At 42.1% G+C, this 24,987-nt stretch overlaps 1 protein-coding gene and 1 pseudogene across 1 annotated transcript in view; both read left to right on the top strand.

Moving 5' to 3' along the window:
* Window positions 1-2,701: 2,701 nt before the first annotated feature.
* The window catches only part of STMND1 (stathmin domain containing 1), a 35,345-nt gene continuing 13,059 nt past the window's right edge, over window positions 2,702-24,987 (top strand). Inside the window, exons 1-5 of the mRNA XM_065886007.1 lie at window positions 2,702-2,708; window positions 5,300-5,491; window positions 5,769-6,001; window positions 18,027-18,207; window positions 23,627-23,810. Coding sequence (XP_065742079.1) covers window positions 2,702-2,708; window positions 5,300-5,491; window positions 5,769-6,001; window positions 18,027-18,207; window positions 23,627-23,810 — 797 coding nt within the window. The remainder of the gene's footprint in view (window positions 2,709-5,299; window positions 5,492-5,768; window positions 6,002-18,026; window positions 18,208-23,626; window positions 23,811-24,987) is intronic.
* LOC136129783 (actin-like protein 6A) lies at window positions 12,623-14,130 on the top strand (annotated as a pseudogene).

The following is a 24,987-nucleotide window of genomic DNA, read 5'->3' as shown; positions in this document are numbered from 1 at the left end:
ATAACCCTAGGAGGTAGGTATTATTGCTATCTCCTATTTTAAAGATGAGTGCACTGAGATTTAGGAAGGTGAAATGATTTCCCAAGGTCAAAGGTTGATCTTCTCTGAAGCCCAGATTCTTCTCCCCTCTGCTCTTTGCAATGTGGCAAGCATTCCTATGCATATGAATAACTCCAAATGCTTCTTTAACATGCAGATTCTGGGGCACCCATCTCAGAGATTCTGATCCAATGCGTTTGTTCGTATTGCTGGGACTCTGCATTTATGACAACATGCAGAGGCTATTCTGAAACAGACGCTACAGTACCTCATTTTGAGAATAAGTGCTCCAGGGGCTATTAAATATTCAGCATCCTCCTAGTCAAGTCCTTTTATTACAAGAGTGAGGCGCTGACCCCCAGAGGTTAAACAACTTCCTGGAGGCCAGTCCACTACCGAGCCAGCTGGCCCAGCATTCATTCCACCACATTCCAGTGGAGAAAAAATTCAAGTCTCTTAGAAAGCTTTGTTCTCCCCCTAGTCTTTCAGTTCTGCAAGCAGCCAAACTCCCCTAGAGTATCAAACAATATGTTCAAGGCCAGAGCGGAAAAATCACACCACTCATTCTAAAAGGCTCAGTGCTGCGTGCCCACGTACTGCCAAAATTAGAAGCGGTGAAAATCACTTAAATATTACTTTTCTTTAATTGTGAGAATATCAGTGTGTGAAAATTGCCATGTGTAACCTTAAGAGTTGTTACAGCTTTCTAAAAAGCGAGTTTGCCTTTCCAACTGCCATTCAGGGAGGACTGGTTCCCCTCTTACACACCCCCATTAAGCCCTCAGCGCAGTCTTAGACCCACGTAAGACCTAAAGGTGGCTCAGAACTGGTTCTTAAGGGTCGATGTAAACGGAAGGCTTATAATTCTATGAGATTATCATGGCTACACTTCCTGTGAAGCTGCCATTCACTGAGGTACTCCTCTGAGATTGGCATTTTCTCTCTGTATTTACCCAGTTTGTGTTGAATGAGCCAACATCCAGATTGGTGGCTTAATGCCAGGGTTTGGTAAACAATTGTTCCCCTGTTTGTGGGCTTATTCATTTATTTCTGGGTGTTCTCTGCCAGAATCTGTCCTATCAAGTCCCTTAGAGGGAGGCCTAAAATACGCTTGCACTCTGCATTTTAGGCAACTCCATTAATTCATCGCTGGTGTCACGGCAAGCTTTCGCACAGGGATTGCAAAAATCTTGATTATGCAAATGTGTTGTTGTGTATTTCTTAACAATACGCTGGTACAACTTGCCTTGACTCATAGCAGTTTTATCACACAACCGTTCACAGACAGATCCATGAGGTTTCTAAGTGTGCTTGGTTCTGTTACTGCAGCAACCTGCCCCAGTGGATTCCTCAGCTATAAACTTCACATCTGAGCGACACAATGTGTGCGTGAAGGGGAGGACTGTTTTCCAGAAATACAATGTTTGGGTTGAAGCGTCTGACAAAGGGACGTGAAGAACCAGAACAATATGGGGTTTTTAAATTAGGTCTTTAAATTCAAGATGACACTTGAAATACCACCCTCTTTCTTGCAATCTGGTGCTCTTTTTTCTTTTTCCAGAAACGACAAGCGTCCCTGCGCTAAGTCTCAGGATGCAAAAACAGCTGAGCGGCACAGGGAAGTTTTGTTCGCTACTCCATAGCCATCCTGTTGAACAGGGCAGTCAATCGAAGCAGGGGAGGGTTTTAGCAGTTGAATGAAGCCACTTAACAAAATGTTTCATGGGCCTGGGAGTTGTTAGTTAATGAGATAAATGCCCCTCGTATGGCAGCTCTTTCCTGGGAGTTTTTGGCCCTTCTGGAAGCAGTACAAACTCTTTCAGGCCGTTGGGGTTCCGCAGAATTATTTCATGCCCTTGTGGGAATTACTTTATCATTTTAAATCAGAGATCAGCAAACATTTTCCATAAAAGGCCAGATAATAGATATCTTCAGCTCCATAAGCCATATGGTCTCTGTCACAACTATTCAACCCTGCCATTGTAGCAAAAATTAGTCAGAGATAATATGTAAACGAATGGGAGTGTCTCTGTTCCAATAAAACTTTATTTACAGACAATGGAACTAGGATGCCATGTAATTTTCAGGAATTACTAATTAATGTTCTTTTTTTCCTATATTTTTTCAACCATTTAAAATCTATTCTTAGCTCATGTGTCAGATAAAGACAGGCAGTGGGCCATAGTTTTCCCATCCTTGCTTTAAGCCAATTGACTGATAAAATAGAAATACCAACATAGTCATCAGCTTCCCTCATTTACCTAATCCTTAGCAAGCCCTCAAAAATGTCAGCTATTACTGAAATAATTAGTCAGTTGGGACACGTTTGGGAATGAAGGTCAGCACGTAATTTTTCTATGCATAGGAAGAATGCTGGTAAACTCAGTGGATTTGGTGGTGGGATCAGAATTGATTTCTCTGACGTCCCACCTCCTAGAAAAGCTTAGGGTCTGAACTAAAATTGTAGAGTTTTCAATGTGAACTCTGAAACCCCTTGGCTGCGTGGTACCAACCGCTGCCCCCGCCAACCCCTGCCGCCCTGATATACTAACCTTCCCAGTGCTGCGGGGAGACACGTCTGCTCTCTGGTTTGCCCGTCATCCCTGGAAGGGTAACTTTCAGAACAGACAGAAGAGGAAAAGCTACCTCCAGAGCTTGGGTGATGGCAAGTAAGGATTTTCTTTTCTTCTTCACTCTGATCCAGTAACTTGCAAAGATCCTTTCTCTACCAGGGAAGAGGATGAGAAGCTGGTGTGGCACTCAGGCTCCTAGTTGTAATTTTATGTGATAAAGGTACTTCCTAGACAGAGGATACCTTGATAAAACGAGGCCAGGGTTTCTTTTCCTCTATGCTTGATTGTCTAATAAACTTCATTTTATTCTTCCCTGTCATTTTCCTCCTCGATTCTTTCTCCTTCCTCCCATTTTTCCTTTCTCCTTTCTGCCTTTTGAAGTCATGATTTGATATTCTGATGAGTTCTGCACCCTTCCCACTCCAAGTGTGACCCTGTGCAAAAAGCGACAGAAGCACTGGGAGCTTTTCAGAAATGTGGGATTTGGGGCCGCACCCTAAACCTACTGAACCATAATCTGCATTTTAACGAGATCTCCAGGGTGTGCACTGTGAAGTGTGGGAGGCCCAAGTCCTTACAATACCCTCATCGCTCCAGAGGAAAAAAAGCTCAAGACAAACCTCAGGCGTAAATAGATTCCGGAGGGAAGTAAAAACTTGACCTTCCAGAGATTATTCATATCTGAGGAGAAAAATGGAGAGTAGTAGTCAAACTTTAAAGTGAGCAAGTGACAGCCCTGCTTGGGTGAGCCTCGAAGGCTTTTTCCCTCTAGCAGTCATCCAGGTGGAAACAGGTTATCCAAGACAAGAACAGGATACTTAAGGACACAGAGCCTGGAGCCTTAGAATAGCGCCCCAGCTCCAGTGAAGGGAGATGTGGAAATGATACCAGCACACATTCTGTGGCTCAGGCTGGGGGTAACAGAGGCCACTTCACTGCAGAGAGATGTCAGAGGACGGTGTAGAGGGCAGAGGCATTCCTTGGCATTCTGGAATAAACAGTCAGTGGTGTGCTCTCTGGGGGAGGGGGAGGGGGTCTGGGGAGAAAGCCTTTGATTTGGAGCATTTACCAGTTTTCATGGTGTACATAGTCCTACCCTGGCTGATTTTAAACTATCAACGTGATATCACTGAAGGTGGAGTTGGGAAGTGACACACAGTAGCACACCATACAGATACAAGAGACGTCAATAAACTCAGAAACGTAGTAAGTTGTAATAATTAGGAACTGATTAAAATAATTTCCTCTTCTTCAATTAGAAACTGAGGAGTTGTACTTATTACCTTTGTTTTTAATATAACTAATTTAATTGTGAGTTTATATAATTTAATTTTTAGTAATGGCTGTGTTGAACTACGTCCAAATATTCCCGAGAATTGGCTCTCATGAGACAGTACAAGCAGGCTCCAGCACATACCTTTAAAAAGGGCATTTTTCTACCTAGAGGGGTGGGATAGGGAGGGTGGGAGGGAGACGCAAGAGGGAGGAGATATGGGGATCTATGTATATGTATAGCTGATTCACTTTTTGATAAAGCAGAAACTAACACACCATTGTAAAGCAATTATACTCCAATAAAGATGTTTAAAAAAAAGGGGCATTTTTCACAACTTTGGACTGTAAATGATAGGATGCCTCAAAAGATAGCTGCACAATACATTTGGGTATCATTCATTCACACTGATGTCCTAGCAAGCCTCTGTTCACAGATTGCCTTCAAAGGAAAAAAAAAAAAGATCTGTAGTATTTCACTCTTACAGTTCATCCTACAAACTTCCGTTAAACTTTCTCAAGAACGTTTTATAGGTGTCCTCTGTATTGAGTTCTAGTTGAGAATTTTTCAGTTTCCAATTGGAACATTTCATGTGACTTATTACACCCATGAGTTAACACAGAGATGTTCCCAAAACACCATTTTAGCCTGGCTTCAACTCTTCATTCACAAATTTTTAATGCCTGTCGCTCAACAATCATAATGCCTTGGCTTGAGTTTCATCTCATCTTTCCTCTTCTTCAATTTTAGCCAAAGGAAAATTGACAGGCAGCACTCTCACAGCAGTAAGGAGAGTGAAATGAGCTTAAATGGTATAAAGCAAATAATCAGCTTCCTATAACACAAATGACCATTAATTTCCTTAGCAGGATCCAGAACTTTTAGGACATTTCCAAGAATCCTTTCTCGTATTTGCCTGGTGTTACGATACACGGGACAGAGTGAGGCCACCTGGTGCCTCATTCCAGCTCCCTCATTAACTGACCCCCACCCCCACCCCACCCCCACCCCCGTCTACGTCACTCAACCTCACTGAGCCTAAGTTTGCAGCCTGTAAAATAAGGGGCTGGTAGATAACGTCTAGATCCCTTTCAACTCTTTTAAAAATAATTTATTCTGGAAAATAAAAATTAATTGGAAAAAGGATAAAAAGAAAAAAAAATCCAACAACTTGTTGCTCATTTGGGCAGTCCGCCTGGTCTGCCTTTCTTTGATGGATGCCACCATTTTAATTCTCTGAGAGAAATATGCACACCCATCCACCCTCTTTCCTTACAAGGTAACAGCTCATAAAATGCACCTTCCATAAAAATGATTTGCATGACCCATTTCGTGGCTCCTGAGCTGTTTATGATCCTAAAAGTCTGGTTTTCTTCACTGAGTGGGCTTCTGTTTGCGTGCCCGTCCCCTCCAGGGTCTCCCTGCGCCACTGCAGTCTTCTGCCAGCCGGGCCGCCTCCACCGTCCACCTGTCCTCAAGCGCTGCTTCCGCCGGCGGGACTCCTACGGTCGCCTTCCTCGCAACCTCCTTCTACACAGTCCCCACGGGGTCTGTAGCCCCAAAGCCAACAGCTTGAGCGCCCGGCTCAGGCAGCAGGGGTGGGGACGTGCCCCACGATGCCTTGGAAAGGAAAAAAAAGAGGTCCCTGCACGATGCTGGCCCCTAGGGTACTTTTAAAACCAGCGTGGCCAGGCATTAGTCTCTCCCCTCACTAGGCTCGGGAGAGGGCAACCCAAGCGTCCTTTAAACGCCTCCGATCTTGCAGGTCCCGGTTACAAAAGTCCCATTGCCGCCCAGGTCCTAGGTCCGCGTGATGGAGTTTACCGTGGCGACGTTTCCGGGCCACGGCGCTGGTGTCGAGCGCCTCCTGCCGAGCCTTTAAGTGCGCGAGGCGGGAGAGTCTGGAGTCACTGAGGGCGGCGGGGGGAGGCGCAGCGCGCGGGGCCGAAACGCACGTGCGCAAAGGGCGCGGCGAGGAGCGCTCGAGGGCGCGCAGGGGGCGGCCCGGCCCGAGGAGAGGCGCGCGGCGCGCACCGTGGGCTGCGGACCTTCCCAGGCCGCTGCAGAACAGAGACGTGTGCCCGCGCCTCAGAAGGGCTGGAAAGAGGGATTGAAGGTAAAAACAGAGACAAACGGGAACAAAGTCTTTTACCCGGCAGGCCTGGCGATTCCCACGCTTGGAGGCGGCTTGGACGACGGGCAGTGGGTGGGCGGGGAGGAAGCGACTTTCTTCTGGGGCCGCTTAACTGCCGTCTTAACCAGGTCTCGTGCTGCTACAGGACTAGCTTTTGTGTTTCAAGAGCCCGCGAAGGTGGTCGCACCCCAGGGCAGAGGTAGGAATAACGGGATGAGCGGGGCGTTCGGCACAGAGCTGGTTTGGTGGTGATTCGCAGGGGAAACTGAGAGTTCTTGGGAGCCGCCATATAGGCTTCCGGAAAGTGGGCCCCTTGGGAGTTCCTTAGCGCTGGAAGAGATCTTAGCAGCCGTCTGGCTGAGACCTCGTGCTGCTCACAAGAGGATCTAGAAGCCCAGAGAGGTGGACAACTTGCCCGAGGCTCCACAGCTCGTTTGGGGGCTGAGCTGAAGATAGAACCAGTTGTCAAGAGTCTCGTCCTAGGACTCTGCCCACCCTCCCTCAAGGTTGCACCTCCCGTAATTCTTCTGGAGAAAAGAATAGGCGCTTTTTTCTAGGGTAGTGCATGGAGGGATGGGCTGGGGGAGGCGGAAATGCGGTCCATGATTCTTTACATCCTCACCACCAGGGCAAGATTCCACAAACAGAACTAGGAACCCACAAAGGTTCCTTCCGGAGCGGTTACCCAAAGACAGTGTTACCATATAATTTATCATTAAAAGCAGAATACTCTTAAAAATGGAAGGGAACCCTATTAATAACTTTGCCCAGACAGTCTGATATAAGCCCATACTGCCTGCCGCAAACCAAGACTTAAGGTCACCCCTCCTGAAGCGCATTTTTGGAACTACAGTTTAAAGAGCACACACTTTCTCTCAGCAGATGATGGGCAAGACATTCTTTAGTATCAGTTACAGCACCTACTGTGTGTGCGTCCATCTAAAACAAACCAGAGGCAGCTCAAGGCTGGGACTCAGGCTTAGTCCCTGGTGCCCTGGGGGATGCCTGTCCCCAGATGCCCACGCATCTCAACATTGTTTTCTGCTTTCCATCCCAACCACCACTGTCTGCTTTTAGGGCCCCATTACCTATTATTGGGTCTTTCTGCCTCCCCCATCACCACCCTAACCAGGCTATCTTGCTAAGAAAAAAATTCCCCTGCAGTGTGCAAAAGTTTACGTTTGGTCCTACCTGTCTCTCTAATGTCATCCTCTGCTCCCCAGATGCTCTCATTCGTGGACCCTCAGGTCTGCCAAGCCAAGAACCTGCAGTGCTCAGTTCCCCCAGGCTTCCTCACCCTCCGTGCCTTTCCCCATACCATTCCCTCTTCCTGAAATGCCTCCCTGGGCCCCATTTCCCGTCTGCCTCGTGAAATCCTACTTCTCCTGTCAGCGCTGAGCCCAAGCACCACTGTCCAAATACTCTGGTGCTCCCTTATCACGTGGTAAATGTTTGTTTAAAGCTGCTTCTCCCTAATAGATTTATGGGCTTCTTGGGAGCAATTTGGTCATCTTTGTTATTCATCACTGCTGTGGAGTAACATTAAGAATGCTGTTTTTCCCTCTCCTTTTCCAAAAAATAATGTGATTTTAAAGTACTAATCCATTTTGCTTTTCCTTGTTTGTGCAAAAATCTTTTAAAATTTATTTTACTGGCATGATTACATATAAGACTTCAGTAGAAGAAAATTTTCACTATTTGAGTTTGTTTTCTGGCCATTTATCATTTGTCCCATTTCATGGTTATTACTGAAAATAATTTTGTTGTATAGAGAAGGAGTGCTGAAAAGCAATCCTCTCCAAGTGTCAAATGCACTAGGTCCCTTTGGGCCAAGCATCTCAAGGCCTGGGAGGGGTTTGGGTTTCTTCCTGAATTTCCTTGCTTGGATTTTGGTACAAGACTCCTCATTAGTCTCCCTGGGTGCTTCCTTCATGACCAGCCTCCACCTGCCCTGCAGCTCCAATCTTCCGCATGACCTCCAGAGGGATCGTTCTAAAATAAAATCTGATTATGTCAGTTCTCTGCTGAAAAAAGTCAGTGACCCACTAGGTAGACACACCAACCAATGGTCAAGAATGTGACTACCTAGGTTTGATTTCTGGATTCACCACTTGTTAGTTGTGTGACTTTGGTTAAGTCATTTGACCTCTCTGTGCCCTGGCTTCCTTATCTGTAAAATGAGGGTAGTAATAGTTATTTTATAGAGTTGTGAGGATTAAATGAATTGAGTTCACATTAAGTGCTCATACCAAAGCTTGGCACAGAATAAGCACTTGATATTAATTATTACAATCACTATTATTACCATTATTTATGTGAGATAAAATCCTGAGTTCTTAGTGTGCCTTACGAGCGACTTTCGAGCTGACGCCTGTCAAATTCTCCAGTTTCATCTCTCCTTTCCCTCCGATTCTGGTCAGACCTCACCACGTGTTCCCAACCCCATTCTGTTCCTACCTCTGTGCCTTTGCACCTGTTCTCTTTCCTTCAGACCTTTCCTTCTTTGTCTTCCTGGACCACAGGCAAATATGCCCCCAGGTTTCAATATGACTCAAGACCACTCTTTGCAGTCCCCCTGCCCCTGCCCCCGTGCTGGTGGAGTGGACCTTACACCTTCTCCTATCATATTTCAGAATTTTTCATTGTACTTACTTGTTTCCATGCTTGCCTCCCATCCTAAGCTATTACTGAGGAAAAGAACTGCTTATTTTTTTTTTTTTTTGCGGTACACGGGCCTCTCACTGTTGTGGCCTCTCCCGTTGCGGAGCACAGGCTCCAGACGCGCAGGCTCAGCGGCCATGGCTCACGGGCCCAGCCGCTCCGCGGCATGTGGGATCTTCCGGGACCGGGGCACGAACTCGCGTCCCCTGCATCGGCAGGCGGACTCTCAACCACTGCGCCACCAGGGAAGCCCAAGAACTGCTTTTTGTCTTTGTGTCTCCAGTGCTCGCTACAGTGCTTGGTGCAGAGCAGACATTAACGAATGTTTCTTGGGTGACTGCATGTCCCTCCCAGCTCCTTCAATTCCTTAGCATCTTCCCGTTTCCTAGTAGCATAACTAGACTAATGACACGCAGGAAGGAGGAAATTTAATATTAAAATAACCTGAAAATAGACTCAGAGTTGACTCACGTCTGTACCTCTCTTTCCCTACCCCAAGCATTTGACTTTGGAAATCTGATCTGGGAAAAGTATGATTATTAATTAAACACTGTCAGGCTGTCAGAACAGTACTTTTTGCTACCTTCATAAATGCGTAGGGCTGAGAGTTTACTAGTTCGGCAATGTCTTTTAAATGAGATCAACATGTTTGCCTGCATGAAATATTTATGTTTCTTAGTGGCACAACTTCAAAATATTCTGAATCAAACTTCTTGAGATCTGCCTGCAGAGTTTCTGTTCACTCTCCCTTAAAGTGGAAAGAGGACATGGTAATAAAATAATGTATAAGAAGGAAAGCATGGGAAACTATTTTATATGGAGAATTGCTCTTTTTCTATGTGATTAACTCAAAATTTCTTGCTTAATATAAAAGGGGAGAGACTAGATTGGAATAGATGATCTCTAAGTATCCTTCACAGTTTTCCCCTAAACTTTAACAAGAAAATTCTTGTTTGTTGTCGGTAAAAGGAGCTAACTTTTAAAGTGCAATAAAAAAAATATATATATATATACATTGTAAAGCAATTATACTCTAATAAAGATGTTAAAATATGAATATATATTTCTGTTTGGTTTTTGGAGGGTTGCTATTTATTATTACATTTATTTGAAGTACACTAGAAAAAAATCAAAATTTGATGAGAAAATTCTTCCTATATGTCTACGGACAAATATATTTATAAAATGCATCTACCAATAATTTGATTTAAGAAGGTTTCAGCTCCAGGGAGCCTTGACAGATGACTCCCTCCCTCCAAGCTGTTTGGCAAATTTGTTTCCCCAAAGCTTTAGAACACAACATATAATACTGCCAGACCAACCAACCAACAAACAAACAAAACACCTTTCTGTAGTTAAAAGTAATACCTTTTTTGGAATGGTGTTAATTCCCATGCATAGCTGTTACTTTGGAATTCACAGTTTTTCAATTCTGTCTAAAATTTATCAATTTTTATTAAGACAAGGAAGCATAAAATGAAATTGATACAAAATGTGGAAACGTTGAATCTGTACTTCTGCTACAACTTCATCTCAAGGAAAAAATAAAACCTTCGACCCACCTCCCCACCCCCTTCCCCCAGTACCATTGCAGACAGACTTCTTATTGGTGTGAAAATATAAGTGCATGCATAGGTAGACCAGGAAAACTGTCTATGCCGTATCCCTGTGAGGCATAGATCTAATTAGTTTGTAAGTATCTCTCATCTTTGGACTATGTCTATTCTCAAGTCTAGATTATGAAATTGGGTGTTAAAATTTCCAGAATGTGTTGCACATAGATAAGATGTTTGAAAGACTTCTTAGTTTGCAAAAGAGAAAAACCTTAAATTTCTGCTCTGGAAACTGAAGGCTGGTGCATGTTCTTTTATGCTGGAAGCTTGTGTTTCATTGGCTACAATTTAAGTTTTGGTCACTGACAGAGCTTGAAGGCAGACCATACCTAAATAAGCATAAATGGGAAAGTTCCTTGCTAAGGCCTGGATGAATTGCTTTGTGGGAACAATTGGGAGGTTGTTCAGGGTTGTGGCATTTAGATCTATTCTGACTTGTATTTGACAGATGATCTTTGTGAAAAGCCACGTGTTAGACTGAAAACATTCAAGTTTGCTCTCAGTTTCAACATGGGCATTTTGTTTATTGTTGTTGTTAAATCAGTTCCCTGTTTCAGGATCTCCACTGGGAAATCTTAAATGGCAAAATTAGTCCCTTTGTGTAACTCAGTGCTTTACTAGGTTCAAAAAACGATGGATCTGTGAAACGAAGTGAACTTGTCAAAATAACTGTCTTACTATCACTGTAGATATTGGTTTTTAATAGTTCATTTGGAAAGAGGGACAGTATAATCTTTACCTTCAGTGTGAACTGTGAGCCCCTAAAAGATAAATATCAGACATGGTCTCCTATTCCTTTGTTATATAAAATATGTGTGTGTGTGTGTGTGTATTTCATATTATATATATATTTCGTATAACAGGAAAAGGAGGCCCTGTCTGATATGATTGTTATTATATAATAACATAGCACGTAATATATAAAGACTCTTCCTGGGTCAGCTTACCATTCAGGGACTACATGGGCAGTAACTGAGTCTGTGAAGAAAGAGATGGAGAGAGAAAGAGAAAAGCATGTAGGTCCTCTCCCACTTTCTCCTTGCGCTGAGTCATAGTACAGATCTGTTGAGTTTTTATTTGCTTACTTGTTTGTTCAGTTGGTTGTTTTTTCATATTTTCCCGTGTAGTTCTGAGCCACAGAACTAATTAACCATCAACACAATGAACTGATGTTGGTTTAGCTGGAGTGATCACGTTCTGTAAACAGGGTGGTAAGCAATGCGAGTCTCCCTACGAACACGTGAGGATCGCTAATTGAATTCTGAGAACCCGAGGGTGACGGGCCCACCACCTAGCTATGGTGATTTCTCCTTAGCCTCTGAGGGAGCTTTGGAACGCTTCCAGAAGGTGGTCAAACGTGCTTAGATTTTTAAATTGCTATGATTTTTACTGTGCAAGTCCCAAGAGTTTCATGCTGGTGTCCTGGCTTTTTATTGTTTTCCTAAAGGGAATGTTTTCTGTTTAGTTCCTAGAGTCATAATTTAGAGCCAGAAGAGACCTCTCTCCTTTAAACTGAAGCTCTGAGAGGTCCGTTATCCACCTTTCTGATATTTTGGGGCCCACCTCTTTCCCCCATTTTCACTACCACGGTCCTAGTTCATGAGTAATCCAATCTCACCTGGCCAACTGTCGGCATCGTAACTGGTTGCTCTGTGCTGTCCCATCCTTCCTTCTACTCCTGCCATTTGCACTAACCCCAAAGTGATTTTTCTAAAAATCATACCTGATGCTTTTACACATCCATGTGTAAAAATCCTACAAAAGATTCCTGTTGCCTTCAAAATAAAATGACACGTCTTTACCTGTCGCAAAAGACTTTCCCACCTCAGCACCGACCACTTTCTACCTCAGTCTGTTTCTGCTAAACTGGAGTAATTCAAGTTCCTCGGCACACCATGTTGTTTCACACCCTATCTTTGTGTGTACTTTTTCCTGTGTCTAGAATGACCTTTTCTCCTTCCCCACTGGAAGCTCATTCATCAAGACCCAATCCAGGCATTTTCTCGTTGATACCATTCGTGACCCCCAACAAGACACGCACGTGTATCCGTGTGACAGGGCTGTGCTGAAGAGTGGGAGTTGGAGGGTGGAGGCTTGAGGCCCTTTGAAGTTTCAGAGGAGAAGAAGATCACCCCTTGGGCCAAAATAGTAAAATCAGTAGACATTTTAAAAATGGCTAGAAGGGTGTGGACGCAGCTTTGTTGCCTGAGGCGGGTGGTGGTGGAAGTTAAGGGAGTCGGGGGCCAGCGCTTTTCGGGACCCGCAGTCGCAGCCGTTGCAGTCACTTCGCCTTGTGGCCTTTAGCGTAGGAGTTGCATCGATAGCAGCCATGAGCAGCGGGGTGTACGGGGGAGATGAAGTTGGAGCCCTTGTTTGTTTTTTGGGTTTTTTTTTTTGTGGTACGCGGGCCTCTCACCGTTGTGGCCTCTCCCGCTGCAGAGCACAGGCTCCGGACGCGCAGGTTCAGCGGCCATGGCTCACAGGCCCAGCTGCTCCGCGGCACGTGGGATCTTCCCAGACCGGGGCACGAACCCGTGTCCCCTGCATCGGCAGGCAGATTCTCAACCACTGCGCCACCAGGGAAGCCCGGAACCCTTGTTTTTGACATTGGATCCTATACTGTGAAAGCTGGTTATGCTGGTGAGGACTCTCCCAAGATGGATTTCCCTATGGCTATTGGTATGGTGTAGAAAGAGGTGATGGAAGTACATTGATGGAAATAGATGGTGATAAAGGCAAACAAGGCGGTCCCACCTATTACATAGATACTAATGTCCTGCGTGTTCCGAGGGAGAGTACAGAGGCCATATTCCACCACTGAAAACTGGGATGGTTGAAGACTGGGGTAGTTTCCAGGCTATTTTGGCTCATACCTCCAAAATGAGTCAAATCAGAAGCCAGCCTGCATCCTGGTCTCACGTCAGAAGCACCGTGGAATACCAGAGCAAAGAGAGAGAAACTGACAGAGTTAATGTTTGAACACTACAACATCCCTGCATTCTTCCTTTGCAAAACTGCTGTTTGGACAGCATTTGCTAATGGTCATTCTACTGGGCTTATCTTAGACAGTGGAGCCACTCATACCACTGCAGTTCCAGTTCACGATGGCTATGTCCTTCAGCAAGGCATTGTAAAATCCCCTCTTGCTGGAGACTGTATTACTATGCGGTGCAGAGAACTCTTCCAAGAAATGAATATAGAACTGATTGCTCCATATATGATTGCATCGGAAGAAACTGTGAAGGATCTCCAGCAAACTGGAAAAGAGAGAAGTGGCCACAGGTTACAAGGTCTTGGCACAATTACATGTGTAACTGTGTTATCCAGGATTTTCAAGGCTCAGTACTTCAAGTATCAGATTCAACTTACGATGAACAAGTAGCCGCACAGATGCCAACTGTTCATTATGAATTCCCCAATGACTACAACTGTGATTTTGGAGCAGAGCGGTTAAAGATTCCTGAAGGATTATTTGACTCTTCCGATGTAAAGGGGTTATCAGGAAATACAATGCTGGGCGTCAGTCACGTTGTCACTACAAGTGTTGGAATGTGCGATATTGATATCAGACCAGGTCTCTATGGCAGCGTTATCGTGGCGGGAGGAAACACGCTAATACAGAGCTTTACTGACAGGTTGAATAGAGAACTCTCTCAGAAAACACCCCCAAGTATGCGGTTGAAACTGATTGCAAATAATACAACAGTGGAACAGAGGTTTAGTTCATGGATCGGTGGCTCCATTCTAGCTTCTTTGGGCACATTTCAGCAGATGTTGATTTCCAAACAAGAATATGAAGAAGGAGGGAAGCAGTGTGTAGAAAGGAAATGCCCTTGAGAAGAGTTCCCAAACCTCTACCTTCTATGTCACCTTATGTTTCATAGCTTTAGTATACTCAGGAAAAGAACAACCATCTTTTGTAGAATGTTTATACATTTTTGCATATTTCAGTTTCCACTTAAATTTTTTTTTTTTTTTTTGTGGTACGCGGGCCTCTCACTGTTGTGGCCTCGTCCGTTGTGGAGCACAGGCTCCAGACGCGCAGGCTTAGTGGCCATGGCTCATGGGCCCAGCCTCTCCGCGGCATGTGGGATCTTCCCGGACCAGGGCACGAACCTGTGTCCCCTGCATCGGCAGGCGGACTCTCAACCACTGCACCACCAGCAAAGCCCTCCACTTAAATTTTTTAAGGCTTTAACTGGCTCTGTAGATTAAAATAAGTTTGTGCTTTCCTTGAAATGTACTTATTCTTATTACAAGCATTTTATAATTTTGTATAAATGTCTATTTTCTCTAAATATTTTGCTTTCAGTAAAATGCTTTCCAACTCTGTTTAGTATATTACCACTGGGTTGGTAGAATTGCTTTTTACTGACTAGTAAAACTTACTGCCTATATTTTTTACCTTAAGCTTTTAAAATTAAATAAAAATTACTAGCCAAAAAAAAAAAAAATAGCTAGAAGACAATAGTCTGTAGGAGAGGCTTATGTTCTTGCCTCTTCTAGGGATACTATAGAGGATTCCTCTGGTACGTGTGTCTTGGAGAAGAAGCTGGCTGATAACATCTACTAGAGGCCTTGACTTCCATTGAATGAGGAGTGGGAGAGAAAAGTTTTTCTGAACATATTAATTTACTTCCTTTCAAAATAAATGACAGTTCTTTAAATCAAATTGATTTAGCTTTATGAAAGACTCCTTATATTTTCCTTCTTTTACTGTGGAATTATGAAAACTTTGACATGGACCAGCATTTTGGAGTTGGTGGTTTACTAAATCACCTATCAGCCCCTTTTATGCCATGTTTCAGCCTATTTACAAGCAGTGAAACTGTGGTATGAAGAAATAGACATCCTTAAAAGGAGAAGGTGGGATTGTAAGTCAGTGCAGGATTTATAGAAGGCCCTCTGGAAACACATATTAATATAAAGTATGTATATCCTCTGACTCAGCAGGTCCACATCTAGGAATTTATTCTCATGGAAGGATTGGGTGAGTTCACATGATGTATATGCACAGATATTATACCAGTTCTCTTTATTATATTGAGAAGTTAGAAACCTAGATGTCCTTCAGTAGGTGGTTTAGTTACATAATGGACTGCAATGCAGTCGTCAAATAAACAACTACTCTCACCATTAAATAGAATGAGATAGACCTATATGTATTGACATAGGTAAATGTCTCTGATATATAATAGTTACTAGAAAACAAAGGTTACAGAAATACAATATATCACTTAATATATAATCTGATTTCTTTTGTTTTTTAAACAGCTTTATTGAAATGTAATCCACATATATTGATACAATTCATCCATTAAAATGCACAATTCACAACCATCACCACAAGCTAATTTTGGGACACTTTTGTCCCCCTAAAAGGAACCACTATCCATTGGCAGCCAACAGGCATTTCCTGAGAAACCACTAAATCCGCCTTCTGTTTCTATTAATCTGCCTCTTCTGAACATGTCATGTAAGTGGAATGATCTTTGTTACTGGCTTCTTTCACTTAGTACAATGTAGTCAGGTGTCACCTGTATTGTAGCGTGTATCTACTGATACACGTAAGTCAATAAAAAGCTTCATTGCTTTTTATTGCCAAATAATATTCCTTGGTATGGATAGGCCACATTTAATTTATCTAGTCATCAGTTGCTGGACATTTGGGCTGTTTCCACTTTTTAGATATTTGAATAATAACTATGGACATTTGTGTGCAAGATTTTGTATGAACAGACGTTTTCATTTTGCTTGGGTATATACTTAGGGGTGGAATTTCTGGGTCATGTGATAACACTATGTTAAGAGGAAATTTTTGAGGAACTCTCAAATCATTTCCCAAAGTGGCTGCACCATTTTACATTCCCATGGCAATGTGCAAGGGTTCCAATTTTTCCACATCCGTGACAACACTTCTTATGATGTGTCTTTTTCATGATAGGCATCTTAGTGTGTGTGAAGTGATATCTCTTTGTGGTTTTGATTTACATCTCCCTAATGACCAATGATATTGAACATCTTTTCATATGCTTACTGGCCAATTCCAATTTATTTTTAAAGATTATAGTTATATAATCAAACATATTTGGGAAGTTATATACTAAGATGTCAATAATGCTTCTGTCTAGGGAATGGTCTTTCTTATTTTCTACTGTGTTTCTGTATCAGTCAGGGTTTTACCAAAGAATCAGAACCAGTAGGATGGATGAACAGATAGATAAATAGATGTGTTATAAGGAATTGGCTTATGCAATTATAAGGGCTGGCAAAGCAAGTCCAAAACCCATACAATAGAATAGGTGGTCCAGAAAGCTAGGCTGGAGCTGAAGCTGCATCTACAGAATTCCTTCTCCCTCAGAGAAACCTCGGTTCTACTCTTAAGGCCTTCAACTGATTGGATGTGGCCCACCCAGATTATTTGAGGATCATTTCCTTTACTTAAAGTCAACTAATTTTAGATGTTAACCACATCTACCAAATACCATAACAGCAAAGCCTAGATTAGTGTTTGATTGAAACAAAAACAATAATGGTAGTTTCATTTTTAAAAAGGCTTTTACAAAAATTGAGTTATTTGTAGTGAGGTGGATGGACCTAGAGTCTGTCATACAGAGTGAAGTAAGTCAGAGAGAGAAAAATACCGTATGCTGACACATATATATGAAACCTAGGGGGAAAAAAATGGTTCTGAAGAACCTACGGGAAGGACAGGAATAAAGACACAGGTGTAGAGAATAGACTTGAGGACGGGGAGGGGGAAGGGTAAGCCAGGACCAAGTGAGAGAGTGGCATGGACTACCAGATATACACTACCAGATGTAAAACAGATAGCTAGTGGGAAGCAGCTGCACAGCACAGGGAGATCAGCTCGGTGCTTTGTGACCACCTAGAGGGGTGGGATAGGGAGGGTGGGACGGAGATGCAAGAGGGAGGAGATACGGAGATATATGTATATGTATAGCTGATTCACTGTTATAAATCAGAAACTGACACACCATTGTAAAGCGGTTATTCTCCAATAAAGATGTTAAAACAATAAATAAAAAGGCTTTATACATAGCAGTGTCTTTACTTTTCACATTTGATAATTAAACTTGTTCATCTTGGTGTCCTCCAGAGTACTCAGCGTGATAGCTTGTACCTGGTAGATTCCTATTAGTCACTGTGTTAGATTCCTACTGCCGCTGTAACAAATTAATGTAAGTTTAGTGGCTTCAAACAACACAATTTTATTCCCTCACAGTTCTGGAGGTCAGAAGTTCAAAATTGGCTCCGCTGGGCGAAAGTCAAGATGTTTGCAGGGCTGGTTCCTTTCAAAGGCTCTGAGGAGAGAATCTTTTTCCTCGATGTTTCCAGCTTCTAGAGCTGCATTCCTGCGTTCCTCGGCTGGTGGCCCTTCCTGCATCTTCATTGCTGGTACTGCAGCATCTCCAACTGTGTCCGTGCTTCTGACATTGCATCACCATCTCCTTCTCTGTGATCAAATCTTCCTCTGCCTCCTTCTTCTAAGGACACCTGTGATAACATTCAGAGCCCACCTAGATAACCTGGGATACTCCTGCTATCACAAGGTCCTTAATTTAATCCCACCTGCAAAGAAAGTCCCTTTTGCCACATAAGGTCACATTGACAGGGTGCTGGGTACTACTCAGCTATTCACAAAGCAGACCGTATGGCATTTTCATTTTTTAAGAAATCTTGACTCTTACAGAGCCGTTTCCTTTTCACAGGCTGATGTCAGTGTGGCTCATTCCGGGGAGAATTTCAGACCTCAGATTGAAACTACGCTGCCCAAGGATAATGTGGGCAGCCCTGGAAGCCTGGACAAGCAGGCCCAGTTGGGAAGCTTACCTGGAACCATTCCAGAAAGTTCCCCATTTCCTAGTGAAAGAAACAGAAGAATAAATTCAGGTAACAGCCCCTGTTCATGTTGATCTATATAAAATACTGTTTCTCTGAATATATTCTATAGTGTGTGTTTGGTGACTTATCACAGCTTTGTGAACCAGGCAGTGCTTCAAATGTCAAGGTCACCATCTCCAAGACATAGCCTTAGGCCTTCATTAGGTGAGTAATACTAACCATTAATCTTCTTGTTGATGACATAATTAAAACTATCTTGTTTTAAACTAAGAGCCTTTATTGGTGGTTGGGATAAGGCCTTGGGAATACGAGTTGCACAGGCTTTAGTTAAATTCCTCAAAACTTGCACTATGTTAACCTCTTTCCAAGGCAAAGTTCTACATTTGAAAAATTAAGTAAAATCTACATCAAACTTTTTCTCTTGTCTCTCCCCATTCAAAGTTATAAGCAAATGTACAATAAAAATATCTTTCAAAAACATAAAAGATGTGATGTAGACCTGGTGTGTTCTTTAGAAACTATTTGTGGTTTTTCCTATTGTATGTTTTCACTTTACTTGAGTTACCCTTCTGTTGTTAAGAGCTCTTGTTTCTGTTTCATCAGCCTTTGAAACAAATTGAACTTAACAGACTTCAAGGAAGACTTATTTGGGGTGGGGGGAGGCTTTCCTTCCTCATTGCTGTAGTTTCTTCCCTAGGGACCAGTTAGAGTTGGAAAATAGATTGGATAGTAAGTGAGATTCTTTTTCCTGGACTTTTGTGGCAACTCGGATTATGACAAATTTCCTTTTTTAATACCCTTTTTATTTATTTCTTAAATTGAAGTATAGTTGATTTACAATATTATGTTAGTTTTTAGGAGTACAGCATAGGGATTCAGTATTTTTACAGATTATACTCCATTAAAAGTAATTACAAGGTAATGGCTGTAATTCCCTGGGCTATAAAATGTCCTTGTTGTTTATCTATTTTATACATAGTAGTTTGTATCTCTTCATCACCTACCCCTATCTTGCCCTTCCCCTCTTCACTCTCCCCTTCGGTAACCACTAGTGGGTTTTCTATACCTGTGAGTCTGTTTCTGTTTTGCATATGCATTCGTTTGTGTTATTTTTTAGATTCCACACATAAGTGGTATTATACAGTATATTTCTTTCTCTGTCTGACTTATTTCACGAAGCATAATATTCTCTAGGTCCATCGCAAATTTCACATTTGCCCTCCTCTTGTGCTTCTGATAGGGTGTAGCGTGACCTCTGAGGATGAAGGAGGAGATGGGGGATGCAGGGCAGGGATGGCCTCTTTCTCTACCTCTGTGTTGGGCCAGCACATGTATTTTTTTCTCTCTGATGACTCTCTTGATGAGAATCCCTCCTAGACTGCAACACGAATACTCAATATCCATGTGTTAACAGACTAGGGATTGTTAGGAGGACAGGGGTGCCCTTGGACAGGCAGTCCTGCCATCTGTACACCGTTGAAAGCAGTGTGGGGAGGGAGGGCCCCAGGTAAGCAGGATGGTGCTAAGAGAGACCAGCGGGGGAGGGACTGAACCACCAAAGCAGGTGTTTTCAAAATGTTGTGTAAATTCGTTTTCAGGAAAGCTCTTCCCACAGGATGAATAAGAACCGGTACCCTGAGCTTTCTACTTGTTCTCTGCCCAGTTTCCTCTCTGTTTCCTCTCTGCATCCCTGCTCTTCACGGCTACAGAGTTTACTTGTTAAAAATTTCAAGGTTCACACAACATTGTAAATCAGCTATACGTCAATAAAAATTTTTTTTAATTTCAAGTTTCACACTAACATTTCCCAAGTATTTCCTTTTAGTAAAAAAACAAAACAAACTAACACTTCTGTGGAAGTCCCTGGTGGTCCAGTGGTTAGGACTCTGAACTCTCACGGCCAAGGGCCCGGGTTCAATCCTTGGTCGGAGAACTGAGATCCCACAAGCTGCATGGCACGGCCAAAAACAAAAACAAAGAAAACAAAACAAACAAACAAACAAAAAGAACTTCTGATTTTGAGAAGTTTCAGATAAGAAAACTTGTCCAAAACAAAGAATGCCTGTATTCTTTCACCCAGATTCCCCCAAAGTTAATGTTGTACCACGTTTGTGTTATCACTGTCCCCTCTCTTCCCTCCCTCCCTCTCCCCTCTCCGCCCTTCTCCCATATACATCTATATTTTTTCTGAGAGTAAGTCACAGACATAATGATACTTTACTCTTAAATATATCAGTGTGCATTACCTAAAAACAAGAACATTCTCTGCAAAATCGCAGTACAAGGATCCAAATCAGACAATTACCACTGATGCAGTGCTGTTTTCTCACCTATTCACATTTTGTCAGTTGTCTCACAAATGTCCTTTGGAAATAAATTTCTGGTTCAAGATCTAATGCAGAATCACACGTTTAATGTAGTTGTCGTGTGACTTCAGTTTCCTTTAATCCAGAACAATTCCTTGGCTTTTTTTTGTCTTCTAAACCCTTGAAATATTTGGAGATATAAGCCACTTACTTTATAGAACATTCCTCTGTTTGGGTTTTTCTGATATTTCCTCATGATTAGGTTCAGAATATGCATTTTTAGCGAGAATACCAAGAATGATATTGTATCCTGCTTAGTACATCAAATCAGGAGGTATGTGATACCTAGTTTTGACTTTTACTGGGGTTTTTTTTTTTTTTTTTTTTTTTGCCATTCTGAAGGTTTTTTTTTTGTTTGTTTTTTGTTTTTTTTTTTTGCGGTACGCGGGCCTCTCACCGCTGTGGCCTCTCCCATTGTGGAGCACAGGCTCCGGATGTACAGGCCCAGCGGCTATGGCTCACGGGCCCAGCCGCTCCGCGGCACGCAGGATCCTCCCAAACGGGGGCACGAACCCGCATCCCCTGCATCGACAGGCAGACTCCCAACCACTGCACCACCAGGGAAGCCCCTGAAGGGTTTTTTTTAATGTAGTAAAAGTTATCAATCTTTCTTTCATTGAACCTGGATTTTGAGACATAGCTAGAAAGCCTTTCCCTACACCAAGATTAAAGACAAATCCACCCATGTTTTCTTGCATAATTTCACTTTTTACACTTAGGCTTATGAAATTTCTAATGGCATGAACTGATGCTACTGTAAATATTAACTACATAAGAAATAAAACTGGATGTTCAGTATGATGTCAAATTTATAAAAATTAAATTTCATATGTTAACTGGCAACCTCTGAAAGGTAAGAGTATGGACATTTAAATTTTCCTCTTTACTCTTTTTTATATATTCCAGGTTTACTCTGATAACTATGTATTTCTTTTATAATCAGAAAGAAGCACAATGTTATTTTTAAACATTCCCCCAGTAGTCTTCAGTGTCCCAAGAAATCATGAATATTAGCTGAAATGACTGATGTAGTCCAGGGATTTCTTTTTTTTTTTTGCGGTACGCGGGCCTCTCACTGCTGTGGTCTCTCCAGACGCACAGGCTCAGCGGCCATGGCTCACGGGCCCAGCCGCTCTGCGGCATGTGGGATCTTCCTGGACCGGGGCACGAACCCACGTGCCCTGCATTAGCAGGCAGACTCTCAATCACTGCGCCACCAGGGAAGCCCCCAGGGATTTCTGTATAAGTGAGCTGTAAATGTCAAGCCAAGTACTTTGGTAGACTCAGAAAAGAATGGATAGAAATGGTTAAAATAATTATGTTATGGTAGTGACAGATGTCAACGATGACATTCTTTTTAAGAACATCCTGAGAGAGAAGTGGACCATGACCAGTGGGAGCCATTTATTGATACATAACCTATTGGGGAAGGAGTACAGTGAGGTGGTGAAGAGCGTGGATGCTAATGTCAAATAGACTTGGATTCAAATCCTAGTTAATTCACTTACTACTTGTGTCACCTTGAGCAAGTTAGCCTCTCTCATATAGTTTATGTATAAAATAGAGATACTGGGCTTCCCTGGTGGCACAGTGGTTGAGAGTCCGCCTGCCGATGCAGGGGACACGGGTTCGTGCCCCAGTCCGGGAAGATCCCACATGCCGCGGAGCGGCTGGGCCCATGAGCCATGGCCACTGAGCCTGTGCGTCCGGAGCCTGTGCTCCGCAACGGGAGAGGCCACAGCGGTGAGAGGCCCGTGTACCGCAAAAAAAAAAAAAAAGAAGAGATACTAACACCTCTGTCACAGAATTTATGTTTGAATTAGAGCTTACAAAGAACATAAAGTACTTAATATAGTGCCAGGCACATGAGTGCTCAATAAATGGTCATTATTATTATTATTTTGACCCTTGCAGATAAGCCCAGCTTCTAACAAATAATTCATTCTAATTCCTTGAAGAGGATTCACCTCTTCTTTATTGATTTTTTTTATGTTCTTTTAGTTTCTAGTTTACCTCCTTGAAACCCGTGCTTTACTACTCTGTACCAAAATCTGTACAGAGCACTTTAAAATGAGAACTGACTCTATTTCAAACACGTGTATGAGTAGAAGACATAGCACTGGAAAGGTGATAAGACTATAGGAAATTCGTTGGGGTTAATTGCAGCAGGCAATTAGAGAAGTCTCTGATACCAGGAAGGTTAATATTCTGAAGTGAGAGACATCTGGTTTGTGTGTGTGTGTGCACGTGTGTGTGTTTTTCCTGTCTTCCCATTACAAATTCATGAAAACTGTCTTTGTTAACCAGTGGGTTTAGAAATTTTCATAAAAAGATTCCATCCACTGGATGAAATGGACTTCTTAAAATAGAAGAGAGCTCATTTCTGAGGACCCCTCATTGCACCTTTATTTTATGAGGTTGTAAAAACAGATGCTTGCTTGCTTATTTATATAATTGGGTGATTTGTAATGGGAGCGGTCTCTCTCATTAGTGCTCCCCTATAAACTATTTCAGCGCCATTTTTAGAATAAAAATTTAGCTACCACTCGACTCCAATTCTGATTTGGTTCAAAGACTCTTTTCAAAAAGGCATGCTTTTACTTATGTAGATTTAGCAGATGGCGTAATTGTAAACTCAGGGTTGCAGAACTAGAAGTCTCTTGGCAACATCACGCTGTTTATCCTTTGTATACAAAGCATAGAAACCAAACTGCAACTCAGAGTCACTGAAAGACTATCTCATTCGTGGCTATGGTTTAGCTTCATAATTATTGCACAGAACCTGTATAATCGTACCCAAGTGTGTAAGTGTTGTTACAACAAAAAAGTAGTACATAGCAGCACAAAGACTTTTTGTTATGTTAATATTCGACCTGCTAAGTAAACAGTATATTATGTTGATGTGTATCCTCTGTAAGAACATTAAGGATTTGAAGTTCAAAGGATTATAAAGATTTGTAGTAGAAACATATTTAGGTACAAGTGTTGAGACTAAGAGTTAATTAGCATGATTTATAAGGCATGTATTTAGCATTTGATTGATAAAATCTTCGTGCTTAAATTTCTTTTTTCTTTTCTTCTTTTTTCTTTTCCTTTGGAAGACCTAGTGATCAGTGGATTAATCCATAAACCCCAACCCTTAGAGAATAGAGAGCAACAAAAGTCATCAGACATCCTAGAGGAGTTAATTGTTCAAGGAATAATACAAAGCCACAGCAAAGTATTTAGAAATGGAGAATCATATGATGTCACGGCAGGTAATTTTGTAATTAACAGTAGCTTATAGTTAAAATAGCAACAGAATATGACTGATCATGAGTTATTTTTTCCACCAATATGCATCTTAGTGTCACAGTACAGATTACGGCATTTATCTAAGCCAGTTTTTTCTCCCATAAACTCCCTCACCCCTCTGCACACCATCCTTCTCTACGGATTCAGGAATTGCCTGATTGTTAATGATTAATGAATCCAATGAAACATATCTTGGCTTTTACCAAATTTGAGACATGATAAGCCCCATTGAATAAAATGCCTTCATTCTTTCAGCAGTTTTTATTAAACATTGCCTATGTACTAGGCATGTGAATATAAAACTGAACCTTGACTTATCCAATAAGGAAATAGGCCTAAATGTAAAAGCTAAAATAGATACATGTATACATTTATATACACACCCTGAGTTCAACCATGAGGTAATAAATACAATGATAAAAATTGTTATACCCTTAATTTTCTTTGTTGATTCATCTTGACTGATCTATCATTGTTTTTCTGTAGTGTGAGCATTATTTGTAGCCTGATTTTAACTTGTCGTGGCCAAAGTCTTGAGTTCTTGACTTTTTAATATCTTCTTTGTAAACCTATGAAGAAGATGGCAGATTTGCTGTTGTTTTGTTTAGTTCTCATTGGTTTGGGTTTCTTTTTAAGCCACTGCCAGCAGCACCAGTAATCCTAAAGCATAGACAGAGGAAGGAAGATAAAAAGAAGAAATAACACAGAAAAGAGGCATAAGGGAAAATGAATAGGAAAGAAAAGAAAGAAACAGAAGTGTGGAAATTGAGACCAGAAATTATATCAAAGGCACCTTAGTCCCCTGTGTTGTAGGGAAAACAGTCAATAGGGAATAAAAAGATTCATCAGTGAAATCAAGTTTGCACCTAGACCAGGTCACTTAGTGTTTCAATAAAGGTAATTTCCTTCTCTGTGTGTGGGACTTGCTGAGAACTCATAAATAAAAGCCAAAGTGGCATTTTCTTTTGAAGAAGGAAAAATAAGTACTGCAGAAAGTACTTGGCAAGGAAAGAAGTTTGTTAAGCCTTATAAATGATATTATCAGGCTGCCAATAATAAGAGGAACTGGGAGGAAGGTAAAAATGGACCACATAATGGAAAAACTGATGCCAACATAATGACAATTTACATTTGCACAAGGCTAGCTATCAGGATGCAAGGCATTTTC

Source organism: Phocoena phocoena, chromosome 10 (genome assembly GCF_963924675.1).
Source record: "Phocoena phocoena chromosome 10, mPhoPho1.1, whole genome shotgun sequence".
Classification (NCBI taxonomy): Eukaryota; Metazoa; Chordata; class Mammalia; order Artiodactyla; family Phocoenidae; genus Phocoena; species Phocoena phocoena.
Note: the sequence above shows the minus strand (reverse complement) of the source record. Positions and strands in the feature narration are given on the sequence as shown.